The sequence below is a fragment of the Ranitomeya variabilis genome, chromosome 4, assembly GCF_051348905.1.
Source record: "Ranitomeya variabilis isolate aRanVar5 chromosome 4, aRanVar5.hap1, whole genome shotgun sequence".
Lineage (NCBI taxonomy): Eukaryota > Metazoa > Chordata > Amphibia > Anura > Dendrobatidae > Ranitomeya > Ranitomeya variabilis.
In genome coordinates, this window is record NC_135235.1 from 545,517,258 (window position 1) to 545,532,444 (window position 15,187).

Consider the following 15,187-nt stretch of genomic DNA (forward strand, 5'->3'; position numbering starts at 1 on the left):
TAGGATTACCAGTCATACTACTCATAGTGATGTGAGCAGCCCACACAAGATACATACAGCAGCAAGACCAATCTCTCTCCTTCCCAATGGCCAGTGACAGAGGAGAGAAAATGGAGGTCTGGTGTGAGCAGATTTAATAATAATAATAATAATCTTTATTTTTATATAGCGCTAACATATTCCGCAGCGCTTTACAGGTTACACACAATATATTGTCACTGTCCCCGTTGGGGCTCACAATCTAAATTCCCTATCAGTATGTCTTTGGAATGTGGGAGGAAACCGGAGTACCCGGAGGAAACCCACGCAAACACGGAGAGAACATACAAACTCTTTGCAGATGTTGTCCTTAGTGGGACTTGAACCCAGGACACCAGCGCTGCAAGGCTGCTGTGCTATCCACTGCGCCACCGTGCCTTAGATTTAAGATAAGTCAACGAATAAAAAGCAGACGCCATTGCCGGGAAACCCACCACTCAAGGATACAATAATCACCATCAAGACTAAGGGTACCGTTACACTAAACGATTTACCAACGATCACGACCAGCGATACAACCTGGCAGTGATCGTTGGTAAGTCGTTGTGTGGTCGCTGGGGAGCTGTCACACAGACAGCTCTCCAGCGACCAACGATGCCGAGGTCCCCGGGTAACCAGGGTAAACATCGGGTTACTAAGCGCAGGGCCACGCTTAGTAACCTGATGTTTACCCTGGTTACCATCGTAAATGTAAAAAAAAAATAAACCGTACATACTCACATTCCGGTGTCCGTCAGGTCCCCTGCCGTCTGCTTCCCGCACTGACTGTGAGCGCCGGCCGTAAAGTGAAAGCAGAGCACAGCGGTGACGTCACCGCTGTGCCCTGCTTTCCGGCCGGCGCTCACAGTCAGTGCGGGAAGCAGACGGCAGGGGACCTGACGGACACCGGAATGTGAGTATGTACTGTTTATTTTTTTTTTACATTTACGATGGTAACCAGGGTAAACATCGGGTTACTAAGCGCGGCCCTGCGCTTAGTAACCCGATGTTTACCCTGGTTACAAGCGAACGCATCGCTGGATCGGTGTCACACACACCGATCCAGCGATGACAGCGGGAGATCCAGCGACGAAATAAAGTTCCAAACGATCTGCTACGACGTACGATTCTCAGCAGAGTCCCTGATCGCTGCTGCGTGTCAGACACAGCGATATCGTATGGATATCGCTGGAACGTTACGGATCGTACCGTCGTAGCGACCAAAGTGCCACTGTGAGACGGTACCCTAACACGCTGTGCTACTTCCAGAACAGCTATACACTTTAAAGGGAACTCATCAGCCTTTTCATGTTGGGGCCACCTATAGAGACTGACTGTGTCCCTTGAACTAGAGTTAGTGGTAAATTGCATATCCCATTCCACTGGCTATTATAGGGGTCTGTGGCTGCTGGATGAGACAGAAAATACTGCATCTTACCTGGCGCTGTGCATAGTTCTTCTTCTGATTACCCAGCCTGGCGCAACATCACATTTGCGTCAATGCAAAGAGGACACTGCACCAGGCCAGCTAAGTTGATTCGCCCCAACTCTACCTCTTTAGGAAGCAGCCCATTTTTATTGTTTCACTTTGATTTTTCCCTTTCTTTCTCCCAAGAGACATAAAATAGAGAGTCAGAATAAGTCGACTTCTAAAGCGCTGCCGATTCAGGAATGAATCAAACAGTCTGATTGAAACGTGTTGACAAATAAACCATCTTTAGAGTCCAACAGTTTAGGATTCATTCCTGAATCGGCAGCACACTCTTCTGACTCTCTATTATACACAACTCTGTGGACGTTGCAGCGGCTGACTACTACACCATGATAGTGCTAGGGCCCACACAACCCTCACAGGTGAGCAGCTTTCAATTATACCCAGATGAGACCCTAATGCGCTTTGTATCCTGTTACAGTCCCAAGAGACATAGGCCCCCAATGCAAAGCAATTGCGACAAATTCTGGCATAAATTGCAATGTGGAGTCACACAAAAGTTTTGCAACTTTCCACAATTTTGCCCGGCGCCACCAAAATGGGAGGAGCTGGGACGTGATGCCACAACTTGTCCAATTCATGAAAAGTTGTGGCGTTACCCACGGCAGAAGGCTCACTCCAGTCACTGACTGAAGAAAGATTCCTGGTGAGGCGCAAGCCTGCAAAGTCATCCCTCTTCAGTGTTCTGCCCTGCTATGGGGCACTGGCTTCACGCTCCTACTACACCAGCGAATCACTGGTTCTCCAGCGAATCACTGGTTCTCCAGCACACAAACACTGGGAGCGACTCCTCTGCACAGAAGGAACGTGAAGCCAATGCTCAGAGAAAGGCGGAACATTGAAGAGGAATGACGGCACTGCGTACAGGACATTACAGGACAAAAACCCGACATCACAAGCACGCACTGAGGCGATTCACGTGATAATGAAGTATGAAGGCAGAGCTATCGCCGGGCACATCCTCCCCACAGCCTGGAAGAGGTCATTTACATAAAGTGATAAGAGGATTTATCAGCAACAAGGCATCTGATATGAGACAAAGGTCAGCTGCTGAGAACAGTCCTATAACCTGTGTGCCCAGATTAATAGGTGGTGACAGATTCCCTTTAAGAGGCACACACCCCTTAATGAACCAGGAGCGTCCGACTCCCAACATTCCCACTCAATACTGGAGTGAAGAATCGGTAGTCTTGATGAATCGGGGGAATAACTCTCACTCTGCTGGTATAGCTGTATCAGGGAATGACGCCATTCAGGGAACTTAGTGACACCACTCCAGCACCGCAATAAAAAACCCTGCTGGAACGGTGGCGCTTTAAAGGGATTGTCTTGTGTGACAGTGAGCTAGCGTAAAGGCTTTATGTACAATCAGTGTCACATACCTAGTACCGCTCCAGCGCCTCCTCTCCGGGCGTTAACAGGTCGCCGGACCCAGTGGTCATGCCGAGGTAGTCAGTACAAGTGATTGGCTGCAGCCCTGTCAACAGAGAACAGACGCTGGAGGAGGAGTAAAGGTGATTGCGGTATAGTCAGAGCAAGCCTTTGGCCATTCTACTGTGTAACCAGACAATCCCTTTAAATGCAGGGCACATACTGGGGGTGCAGCCACAGGGGAAGGCCTGGCCCCTGCAGACATGTCCCATAGCACTGGGCTCTGACCCTAAAGCGCAGCTCCAGCCTGAGCATGTGACGAACTGAACACACGTTTGTTGTGACCACGCCCACAACACGCGCTACTGGCTAAAAAAGCATAGAGGCAGCTACGGACCAATCACGGCACAGGAGGGCGCGCCAAACAGTTAAGAGGCAGCACAACCAGCCAATGATAGAGTGAGACCCAACACAACGGCCAATCAGAAATCAGAAGAGACGGCATTTCATGTGATTGGCGCCACAGCGTATCAATGAGCTCAAAACCCACACGCGAGGCGCCAGCCATGACTGACAAGGACTTCAGCCAATGGGGAGCCGAGTCATTAGCCTGTCTACCAATCAGCGTGCGTCTTCACTGCCTAACGCCCAATTAGCAAAGAACAGGAGAACCCGACACAGGCCTTGTTTTGACTGCATTTCTCACACTGGGGCCTTCACGGCTAAGCCGAGGCTGACAAAACTGCAGTGTTAGTAGAACGGCCCAGAGTTCGGCTGTTCGCACAGCTCTGAGCCTGCCAGCCATAGGGAGTGCTGCCCTTCTCGCCTTTTCCATGCTGCCGCCTACAGCCAAGCCTGTGTCTTACGTCACCTTGCCCTTACCTTCCTCCGGGGCATAGCTCGGCCCTCCCTTTCGCTACGTCGCTGGGCTCCCGTTTTCTGCGGTTACCTCAGCACAGGAATCTGTTCGGCGCCGTCTCCGAGTAACGGGAGAGTGGCACGCATGCGCGTTCACGCCCACCTATTTTCACATAACTCCGCCCATGGTTCAGTGCTTAGAGAGCGGCAACTGCGTCTCCGCCCTGAGCCGAAAGGAATGATCGCCCCCTAGTGGCGGCTTGTGCACAGTGCCAGGTAAGACGAGCGCTCAGTTATAAGTTAGGGGCAGATTAACCCTTTCATGGCTGGTTTCGGGCCTAATTCCCAAAGCAAAATACGGGCATTTAAGTTATTTACCATTTTAGCCGATGACTTTTTACTGTGTATTTGTTATTCCGAGTAAAAAGACCTTCCTAGAGGACCAATGGGAGCTGCTACAGTACCCGAGCCACTTCAGGACCTTCCTAGCGGACCAATGGGAGCTGCTGTAGCACCTGAGCATGTGACCCCCGACCTCCAATGAGAGGACTTACCCTGGGCATGCTCAGAAGGGGAAAAGCAGGACTTAGTCCCAGAGACGAGTCCCAGAGACGTCTGCTCGCGGCTGACCAGTACTGGCTACAATGGCAGAGCCTTGAAAGGCAACAGTAACCAACCACACCGTATCAGGCTGAGCAGGCTCCACTGTGGCTGGAGAAGAATGAGAGACCGCAGCGGAGATGGTTCGAGATTCCTCCTGTGCAGAGGCGGGAACTCGACCCCTAACATTACCCCCCCCTCCAATGACCTCCCTACGCTCAAAGGCCGCAATGAGCTGCGGAGCTCGAATGTGCTCAGTAGGTTCCCAAGACCTATCCTCTGGGCCATAACCCTTCCAGTCCACCAAATAAAATTTCTTGCCACGTACCACCTTGCACCCCAAAATAGTGTTCACCTCGTAATCGCCCATAGACGAACCCGATGTCCCGGCAGATGACTCGGAGAACAGGGACATGTATACGGGCTTCAAGAGGGACACATGAAAGGTGTCGGTGATACCTAGGCGTGGAGGGCCAGAAGGTGGACCACAGGGTTAACCTGCTCAAGGACCTTGAAGGGACCCAAGTAGCGAGGTGCAAACTTAGTGGACTCAACACGCAGCCTGATGTTACGGGCGGAGAGCCACACTGATAATGTGTGCAAAACTGTAAAGCGCTGCGGAATATGTTAGCGCTATATAAAAATAAAGATTATTATTATTATTACACTAAGTCGCCAGGAGCAAAGGTCGGAGCGGGGCGCCGATGAGCATCGGCGGAGGACCTCATTCTCTCCTTGGAGGCCCGAATGGCATCCTGAGTTCGGTCCCAAATGTTCCGTGCCTCCACAGCCCAGTCTGCCACCCTGGAGTCGGTAGAAAACACGGGCATGGGCACAGGGACACGCGGATGCTGGCTGAAATTAAGGAGGAATGGAGTCTGACTGGTGGAGTCGGCTACGGTATTGTTAAGCGCAAACTCCGCCCATGGTAGCAAGGATGCCCAGTCATCCTGCCTGGAAGGAACAAAATGACGTAGATTTGTGACCAGAGTCTGATTGGCCCTCTCTACCAACCCATTCATCTCGGGATGATATGCAGAGGAGAGATTCAACTCAATGCTGAGTAGACGACAAAGCTCTCTCCAGATTTGAGATGCAAACTGGGGACCCCGGTCACTGACAATTTTGTCCGGCATACCGTGTAGGCGAAAGATGTGTTTGATAAACAATGCTGCCAGCGCCCGTGCAGAAGGTAGCCGTGGAAGAGGCACCAAGCGCACCATTTTGGAAAAATGGTCGGTGATCACCCAAATAATGGTGCAGCTAGGAGACTTGGGTAAGCCCACCACAAAATCCATCCTGACCATCTCCCAGGGCCTGTCCGCCACCGGCAGGGGGTAAAGCAACCCAGCTGGCCATTGACGAGGAGACTTGTTCTTGGCGCAGGAGACAAACGCCCGAACATAGTCTGCGACGTCACAGGCCATATGCGGCCACCAGTATGTCCTCACCAGTAGCTCAGATGTCCTTTTGGACCCAAAATGTCCACTCACCCTGGACAAGTGAGCCCAAGAGAGAACCTCTGGACGCAGACTGGATGGTACAAAAGTCTTGCCTGGAGGCAAAGACTCTAGCGAAACCAGGGCCACAGTTCTCAGACTCTCGGTAGGGACAATAAGCCGAGGCTCCTCTTCCTCCTCAGATGATGATACAACGGAGCAAGAAAGAGCGTTGGCACGAATGTTCTTCTCCCCGGAAAGGAAATGGAGGGTGAAATGGAACCGGGAGAAGAACAAGGACCATCTGGCCTGGCAAGAATTTAACCGCTGGGCTGTCTGTAGGTAAACCAAATTCTTGTGGTCTGTGAATACTTGGAAAGGAAAGCGAGCCCCCTCCAAAAGATGTCTCCACTTAGAGAAGGCCAACTTTATTGCTAACAACTCCCTGTCACCAATGGAATAATTCCTCTCCGCTGGTGTGAAGGTCTTGGAAAAGAAGAAGCAAGGATGCTTCCAACCTTGAGCATCCTTTTGAAAGAGGACTGCTCCACCAACGGAAGAGGCATCCACCTCCATTATAAACGGCTTATCTACATTGGGGCGATGTAGGATGGGAGCGCTAGCAAAATGGGACTTAACAGAAGTGAAGGCCTTGGAGACCTCCTCAGACCACAATTTGGGATTTGCTCCCTTCTTGTTGAGGGCTACCAAGGGAGCTACCAAAGTTGAGAAATGAGGAATGAACTGGCGATAATAGTTAATGAACCTCATAAAGCGCTGCACCGCTTTAAGAGAATGGGGTTCATGCCAGTCCATCACAGCCTGTAGTTTGGCAGGATCCATAGCCAATCCCTGGGGGGAGATGATATAGCCAAGGAAAGGTAAGGACTCCTGCTCAAACACACATTTCTCCAACTTGGCGTAGAGGGAATTAGCTCGTAAGAGGTCGAAGACTTTGCAAACATCTCTCCGGTGGGAGTCAATATCTGGAGAGTAGATGAGGATATCATCCAGATAGACTACAACCGAGGTGGAAAGCATATCCCGGAATATATCATTTACAAAGTCTTGGAAAATGGCTGGGGCATTACAGAGCCCAAAGGGCATCACTAGATATTCATAGTGCCCATCCCTGGCAGGGGATATTTATTCTTAATGGTGATGGCGTTAAGACCCCTGTAGTCTATACATGGACGTAGTTCCCCGTTCTTCTTCTGCACGAAGAAGAACCCAGCCCCTGCAGGTGACACTGACTTCCTAATGAATCCTCTTGCCAAATTTTCCTGGATGTACTGTGATATTGTCTCTGTCTCCGGGAGAGATAACGGATAGACTCAACCCCGGGGACATGGACAGAGTGAAAGGGATGGTCTGGGGTGTTATCTGAGAGGGCATTGTCGACCCATTCACCACTCGTAAGGTAACTGGTTGAGCTAGCATTACCAGGGGAATTGCGTGACGTTGGGCGAAGGCAGAAGACATAAAATTGCCCTCCGCCCCAAAATCCACGCAGAGCTCTACCGAGTGGGAGAATGAGCCTATAGTAATTGTCCCCTTAAAGGACAATTTGGAGGCAAACATCGCCGTGTCTAGTGTACCTCCACCTACTACCACTAGACGCTGACGTTTCATCGACCGCTGGGGAGATCTGGTGGCAAGATGTCCTGACCGCTGGCAAACATGACAGACCGTGAGTGCACGAATGGTCCGGGACTTAGATCCCGCTCGTGACACTTCCATGGCCTCATGCGACTCAGGAACCAGGACCAGAGATTCCAAAGGTTTGGCGAAGGTGGAAGCCAGCCGAAACCTCTGCCTACACTGGACTCGCTCTAACCTCCGCTCGTGAAAACGGAGGTCAATACGAGTGGACACAGTTATTAACTCCTCCAGTGTGGCGGGAAACTCCCTAGTGGCCAGAGCATCCTTCACGTGGTCAGCCAGTCCCCTCCAAAATATAGGGATAAGGGCTTTGTCCGACCACTCCAGCTCAAATGCTAGGGTACGGAAGCGGATGGCAAAATGGCTGACCAAGGACGAGCCCTGAGTCAATGCCAACAGTTGGAGCACCGTATCATGGGTGACTCGAGGTCCTAAAAAGACCTGTTTCAGAGTGCTCAGGAACAGCGAAGCACTCTGCACCACATGATCGCCAGAAGCTCAAGATGTGTAGAGCACTGGCTCACGAAACCCCTACAAGCTTTACTATCTCCAGAAAATTTCTCTGTAGCGGGAGGCGAGAAAGAGTCGGAACAGGGGTGGCAGTGGACAAGGTTGCTGCAGCCACGCTAGCAGCCTGAACAGCAACTGCGGTAACATCCACTGCTGAGGTTCAGCGCTCGAGAGCCGTCAACCTACCCTCCAGCTGCTGGATGCACCGCAAAGATTGCTGTTTATCCACCATTTACTAGCCAGACCCTGGTGCTAGTATTATGTTAGGGTTCGGCGGAACGCACCAAATATATATTTATGGAGAAATAGGTGCGTTCGCAACCCGGGGTCCACCGTGCAGGAGTAAAACCCGCTGCTAGTAACTGACGGTACTATATGGCGGTATAAGTTAACTCTGTTACTTCACAGAGTCACTTAAGGCAAGAGAACGCTGTGCCTTGTTAACCTCACAGAGGAACACAGCTACCAAATAGAGCGAACAGTGGTCATGCAGTCAGAATAGCACACGCAAAACTCCTCACAGGAGGTGCCGGTATTCTAGGGGCTTATTTCAGCTGGGCCCTGAATGCACTCACACAAAACTCCTCACCGGAGGTGCCAGTATTCTAGGGGCTTAATTCAGCCAAACCCTGAAACCACATACACATGACCACACTGGCGCAGAACACACAACTTAGTTGATACTAGTGCAGCAACTACAGGACCTTCCTAGAGGACCAATGGGAGCTGCTACAGTACCTGAGCCACTTCAGGACCTTCCTAGAGGACCAATGGGAGCTGCTGTAGTACCTAAGCATGTGACCCCCGACCTCCAATGAGAGGACTTACCCTAGGCATGCTCAGAAGGGGAAAAGCAGGACTTAGTCCCAGAGATGTCTGCTCCCGCTGACCAGTACTGGCTACAATGGCTGAGCCTGGAAAGGCAGCAGTAACCAGCTGCACCGTATCAGGCTGAGCCAGACGCAGGGACCGATGACTCCACTGCGGCTGGAGAAGAATGGGAGACCGCAGCGGAGATGGTTCGAGATTCCCCCTGTGCAGAGGCGGGAACTCGACCCCTAACACACAGATGGGATTAGATAATAATAGTGATAAAAAAGTGTGTATATATTATATTCATGGAAAGTAATTCATGTATGAAAAAATGCACTGGTATAGTGCGCCTGTACAGAAGAAGAATATTATGCACATTCAGGTACAGAAAATTCTCTCAGATTTAGCGCTGTAGCCAATGGCTAGTGCTGCTGCCTCCAATGATACAGGTTGGGTGTTCAAATTCTGGGGAAACTAAACTTCAGGAAACGAGAATTAAATAATGAATAGAAGTATGTACAGAGGACATAGATGGTTGGTCCTCCTCAAGAGACGGAAAGAGCAGGAGAAACTACTAAGCAATTAACTCAGTTTTATATACTGTACTGGTCCTGACCTTCCAAGGACCGCGAGACAGTTCTCCCAAATTCAGGACTGTCCCACTGTTGGGAACTATGTACATTATATGACTCGTATCTCATATAGTACAATGAGCCAGTGTCAGCTACTCTAACATCAGTAACCATAGGGAAGTCTGAACACATTCTAGGTAAAGTGGGAGGTATTTTAGGAAGGAAAAACTGAGTACAGCTATTTACCCTCTCTTGAGACCGTATAGGAGTCTAAGGATGGTGCTTTGTAGGTAAGAGTGGGTACAGAGGGTGGGAGTGTGTGAGCTCTGCCTCTAGAGGGACTGATAGAGAGCTGGCTAGAAGGTCTGGATGTGTACAATGAAAAAACACAACTATGGCTGAAGGGAGCTAAAAAATGAAAATAAAGGTAACCAATAATTACGAAGCTCATTATAGAGACAGCAGATCATTTTTTAAAGTTAAAAACATAGTGCCAGGAAAACCCCTGGTCAACACGCGAACTTCAAGTCTGTTTATCATAGAAAGTACAACACAGTGCCGAATTTGTCATACAGGAGATACTTCCCCATAGTGATCTCCATTTATATAAAATCCCATTCGCCAATTGTCAGGGAACTCAGCGCTTACAGAATAGGGGTAAAAAAGGCTTTGAGATGTCTAAGCTAGTCTTGTCTTAGATCAGTACCTGGAGGGGGCTGAGGGCTGTATCCAGAAGATTCTGGTCTGAGGACTGTACATAGGCCCGGGATCTTTAAACTGGGGGTCATCTGGTTTGGGGTCTGTAAATGGGTGTTTGGTTTGAGGTCTAATGGTATGTACTGTATATTGAGAGAGACTGGGCCAAGGTCTGTATAAAGGACAGATCTATGGTCTATAAATAGGGACTTATTGGCTGGGGTCTGGATTGTCGGGGGACTGTATTTATTTCAGTCTGGAGCTTCTGTATTATGGCCTCCTATACAGATGTAGGAACTATAGTTAGGCATTCTGATATATGTATGTATCTGCGTGCGTTTACATGTCTAGTTTCTGATCTGAATTGGCCCATTATTGAGCGCTGATGGACTATATGCAAGTAGATTGGCGCTTCACTGGTTTACAAGTGCTGATGGAAACAGAACGATCTTTACTGTGATCATTGTGTTATGTATCATATTCTTGCATCATGTTATTGTCAGCACATCCCGTACTTACACAGTTTTTCTACCCGCAAAGACGATCTTATCACCCAAAAAATGAGTGTTTTGTTGGCCATTTTTTGTTTCCATCTTCTGCTATGCTTACAATGGGTCCTATCATTGGCACATACGGTACATCTGGCCCCGATTCTGCTGGAATTTGCAACAGTGCCTCCATTGCAAATGTGTACACAGCCTAAAACTTTTATTTCTTTTTAGAATTGTTTTGGTTATATTTGTGCTAAATAATTCCAGCCTTCTGCTTCATCATACAAACAGAAAACGGAAAATGTCTGTTTGCCTTATCTGTTACACATCAGACACCAATGGCTATAAGGGTCTTCTGTTGTTCCAAAAATTCCAAAAATAAATCATTGTGTCAAAGAAAAGAGCAAAGTACTGCAACACTGTAGAAATCAGTGTATACTTCCCGAAGTGATTTTTTCGTTAATTCGGCATAGGATTCCAGAGATACTGGTCTTTTTATTTAATCCTAATTTTTATGGCCTTTCCCATGAGGTGTGGCTCACAGGATTCTTTGGGGGCAGATCTTTAGGTTACAGGGGAGGGAAGATACTGGCAAGCAGGGAGCTACCAGCATGTAAGCCCATCAACCACTGCTTTAAGACAAGTTTCACAATAGCATATGCAACATCATCTGCGTTACACCCCCCTCTATCCCCCCAAAATGACTAATTTTCATACATATGCAATCTGTGTGTCTGTTTTTTCTATCCGTACGTCACCGTTTTTTTGCATCATCAATTTAATAAATAATAAAGGTCAAATATATTTTCCTGTCTTTATAATTGCAGTGGATCCATGAAAGACGCATGACATATGGATGAAGAAGTCCTCCCCTGAATATATATTTTTCATTAAATGTGGATACCGTATATATTTATTGTAGCATAGCTGGGAAGGACAGGACTAAATCCCAGTTCTGCGCAGGGGGGTGAGCTGGGAGGGGTGTTGATTAGATGTGCCTGCAGGGTTTTGCTAAGAACCAGGAAGTAGCTTCATGGACTGATAGTCTCCAGAGGAAGTGTCCGGCTGCTGGATGTAGCAGAGGCAAATGTGTTAGCTGGTGAATGCACAGACCGCGTGCACCAGTCTGGATGTGTCTTGAAGCTGAAGACAGAGACGGGACAGAATCCCTCTCAAACGAGTCTGCACAGGCCATGTACAGAGAACCGCAGAACAGAACTGGCTTTCATTGTAAAAGAAACTTCCGGAGTGAGCCGGCTAGTTGGAATCACGGTTACATCACTGAGAAGAGGAGCAGAACGGCACTTGACATCAGAGAATGCAGTGGTAGGTTAGAATCAGCGCAGCAGGGCAATGGGGGTTAGTCGCCCTGGACCCCATGCTATGAGGGGCCCACCCAGAGCTATGCTACTGTTAACTGTACTGGCATGGAAAGGGTGTCCATACAGTTAAACTCTGCGGCAGAGCAGAGAGACCCAATCTCCCTGCACTGCCGCCGGGCCCCTCTGGGGCTCGCGAGCACCAGAGTGGGGGGCCTATGGGGAGTGCATTATACTATATATAGGCCTATGGGGAGTGCATTATACTATATGGAGGCCTATGGGCAGTGCATTATACCACATGGAAGCCTATAGGGAGTGCATTATACTATATAGAGGCCTATGGAGTGTGCATTATACTATATGAAGGACTATGGGCAGTGCCTTATAACATATGGAAGCCTACGAAGAGTGCTTTATACTATATGGAAGCCTATGGGCAATGCATTATGCCATATGGAAGCCTAAGGAGAGTACATTATACTATATAGAGGGCTATGGGCACTTCATTATACCATATGAAAGCCTATAGAGCGCTTTATACTATATAGAGGCCTATGGGCAGTGCATTATACCATGTGGAAGCCTATGGAGAGTGCATTATACTATTTAGAGGCCTATAAGCAGTGCGTTATACCATATTGGAGCATATAGAGTGCATTATACTATATAGAGGCCTATGGGCAGTGTGTTATACCATGTGGAAGCCTATGGAGAGTGCTTTATACCATATAGAGGCCTATAGGCAGTGAGTTATACCATATGGAAGCCTATGGAGAGTGCATTATAATATATGGAGGCCTATGTGCAGTGCATTATACCATATAGAAGCCTATGGAGAGTGCATTATACTATAGAGAGGCCTATAAGCAGTGCATTATACCATATACCATACTGGGAGTGCATTATACTATATGAAGGACTATGGGGAGTGTATTATACTATATAGAGACCTATGAGGAGTGCAGTATACTGTGTAGAGGCCTATGGGGAGTGCATTATACTATATAGAGGCCTATGAGGAGTGCATTATGCTATATGGAGGACTATGGGGTACATATTATACCATATGGAGGCTATTTATGGGGCTATCAGAGTGAGGGGGCCATCATACAGTGTGGGAGCTAATGTGGGGGTCTTTGTACAGTGTGGGGGCCATCATACAGTGATGGGGTCATCAAACAGTTGGGGCTACTAAGGGGTCAGTATACTTTGTGGTGGGTACAATACAGTGAGAGGTCATTATACTGTGTATAGGAGAGCTGTGCAGGGGGAGACGCGGGACATTATTAAGTGTGCACTTATTGTTATAGGGGAACTAAGATTACTGTGACTGTGAAAGGGGCACACAGAGGGCATTATTACTTTCTAGGGGACCAAACGTGGGCACTGTTTTCTGTGGTACTTGCACAGGGCATTAATATATTCCAGAGGGTTCTTTCACCTGTTAGATTTCACACTGTACCACACAGTAGATGCAGTAATAGGGACACATATGGCAGCAGCGGCTCAGCATTGGGATACCAGCAGGATAAGGCTACGTTCACATTTGCGTTGTGCGCCGCAGCGTTGGCGACGCAACGCACAACGCAAATGTGAACGCATGCACAACGCAGCGTTTTGTGACGCATGCGTCCTTTTTTTGCTTGATTTTGGACGCACCAAAAATGCAACTTGCTGCGTCCTGTGCGCCCGGACGCGTGCGCTGCAGGGACGCATGCGTCACAAAACGCAAGTGCGACGCATGTCCATGCGCCCCCATGTTAAATATAGGGGTGCATGACGCATGCGGCGACGCAGTGGCGCCCGATGCTGCGTCGCACAACGCTAATGTGAACGTAGCCTAAGGTGTTTGTGTCGGTTGGGATTTGATGGGGATGGTGCTGGAAATGTGAGAAATCAATTGTGACTTTGTTGTAAACTTTGCAGACGAGTCGTGGCTGGAAGAAGTTGTCATGGCGGGCTGGGCCAGATGGAAAAGATGAAAAAAGTGAACGATTCCATCAGAAAGAACATCAGCAGTAAGTCATCATCTGTAACTGTGCTGTGATCTCTTATATATTCTGCAGCACTGGTATCTACCACTATATGTCACCGTATGGCAGTAATATCAGTGTTGGTCTTTTTACAGAGATTTTTCTTAGTAACAGCGCTGTCGTCTGCTGAGGTTCTCCTATACCCACAATTGGGGTGCGCCAACATAGTTGTAATCAGGGTTACCTGGTTAGGGGCCCACTCAGAAGTTTTGCCCCCCCCAAACAAAACCCAAGCTACGTCTCTGATGAGAATATGAATACATTAAAACTACATTACATGCACATATACACATATTTAATTAAAAAAAAATTGTGTAAGGGCTTTTTAAGATGAACGTATTAAACTTTCGTGTGCTGCATGCAAAACTGATAGCATTCGGACAGCACGGTAACCAATGCAAGTCAATGTGTTAGATCATTGATGTTCTGTGTGTAACCAAAAAATTGCAGCATTCCCTACTTTGATTCTGGATCAGACTCACTTATTATAAGGCCAGGTTAGCACAAGCTTATGGAAATGATTCTTTTTACTTTCCGAAAAAACTGACAATTCTTCATCCGTGTGCCTATTCTGTACATCTGTACGGCATCCGTTTTTATATGAACAATTTAATAGATAATTAAGGACAAATACAGTTTCCTATCTTTATCATTGTTAGGTATCTGCGTAAAACGCATGACGTATGGATGGTAACCCCTATATGATCCTTTTCTTTACACACCCATTGACTTATAATCAGTGAGTCTGATCCAGAATACGGATCAAAGTAGTGCCTGCTGAGATTTTTTTCACGTAGACTATCGATTCATGTGTAGAAATGTTCATGTGAATTACCCTACTGACTTGCATTGGTTTTTGTGGTGTCCATATCCTATCAGTTTTGATCATGCGGATATAAAAAAGACACACGGATGGCATTCGGACATAAAAAAACACACAAAAGGCATCTGGACATAAAAAACGGACACACTGATGTTATGCAGACATAAAAAATGCATATGGATGGCATATGGTCATAAAAAGACACACAAAAGGCATCTGGACATAAAAAGACACACAAAAGGCATCTGGACGTAAAAAACGGACACACGGATGGTATGCAGACATAAAAAATGGACACACGGATGGCATACGGACATAAAAAGACACACAAAAGGCATCTGGACATAAAAAACGGACACACGGATGGCATCCGGACATAAAAAATGGACACCTGGATGGTATGCAGACATAAAAAAAATTGACATACAGATGGTATGCAGACATAAAAAATGGACACACGGATGGCATACGGACATTAAAATGGACA

The 15,187-nt window shown here is 47.9% G+C and overlaps 2 protein-coding genes across 12 annotated transcripts in view; one reads left to right on the plus strand and one right to left on the minus strand.

Annotated features, from left to right (window-relative positions):
* KAT7 (lysine acetyltransferase 7) overlaps positions 1–4,010 on the minus strand; it is a 29,348-nt gene extending 25,338 nt beyond the window's left edge. For 3 of the 11 annotated variants that reach the window (XM_077252571.1, XM_077252564.1, XM_077252566.1), the window contains exons 1-2: positions 3,764–3,894; positions 2,893–2,987 (exon numbers count right to left, since the gene is read on the minus strand). Coding sequence is in view for 4 of the 11 variants with exons in the window: in XM_077252561.1 (XP_077108676.1) it covers positions 3,764–3,778 (15 nt within the window). In the remaining 7 variants the exon portion in view is untranslated. Of the gene's footprint in view, positions 1–2,892; positions 2,988–3,104; positions 3,127–3,763 lie in introns of those variants that run through there. The other 8 variants (XM_077252570.1, XM_077252565.1, XM_077252561.1 and 5 more) reach the window with 8 other exon arrangements.
* Positions 4,011–11,825: 7,815 nt separating this feature from the next.
* SLC35B1 (solute carrier family 35 member B1) overlaps positions 11,826–15,187 on the plus strand; it is a 41,562-nt gene continuing 38,200 nt past the window's right edge. The window contains exon 1 of the mRNA XM_077252573.1: positions 11,826–11,848. Coding sequence (XP_077108688.1) covers positions 11,841–11,848 — 8 coding nt within the window. The 5' untranslated portion in view covers positions 11,826–11,840. The remainder of the gene's footprint in view (positions 11,849–15,187) is intronic.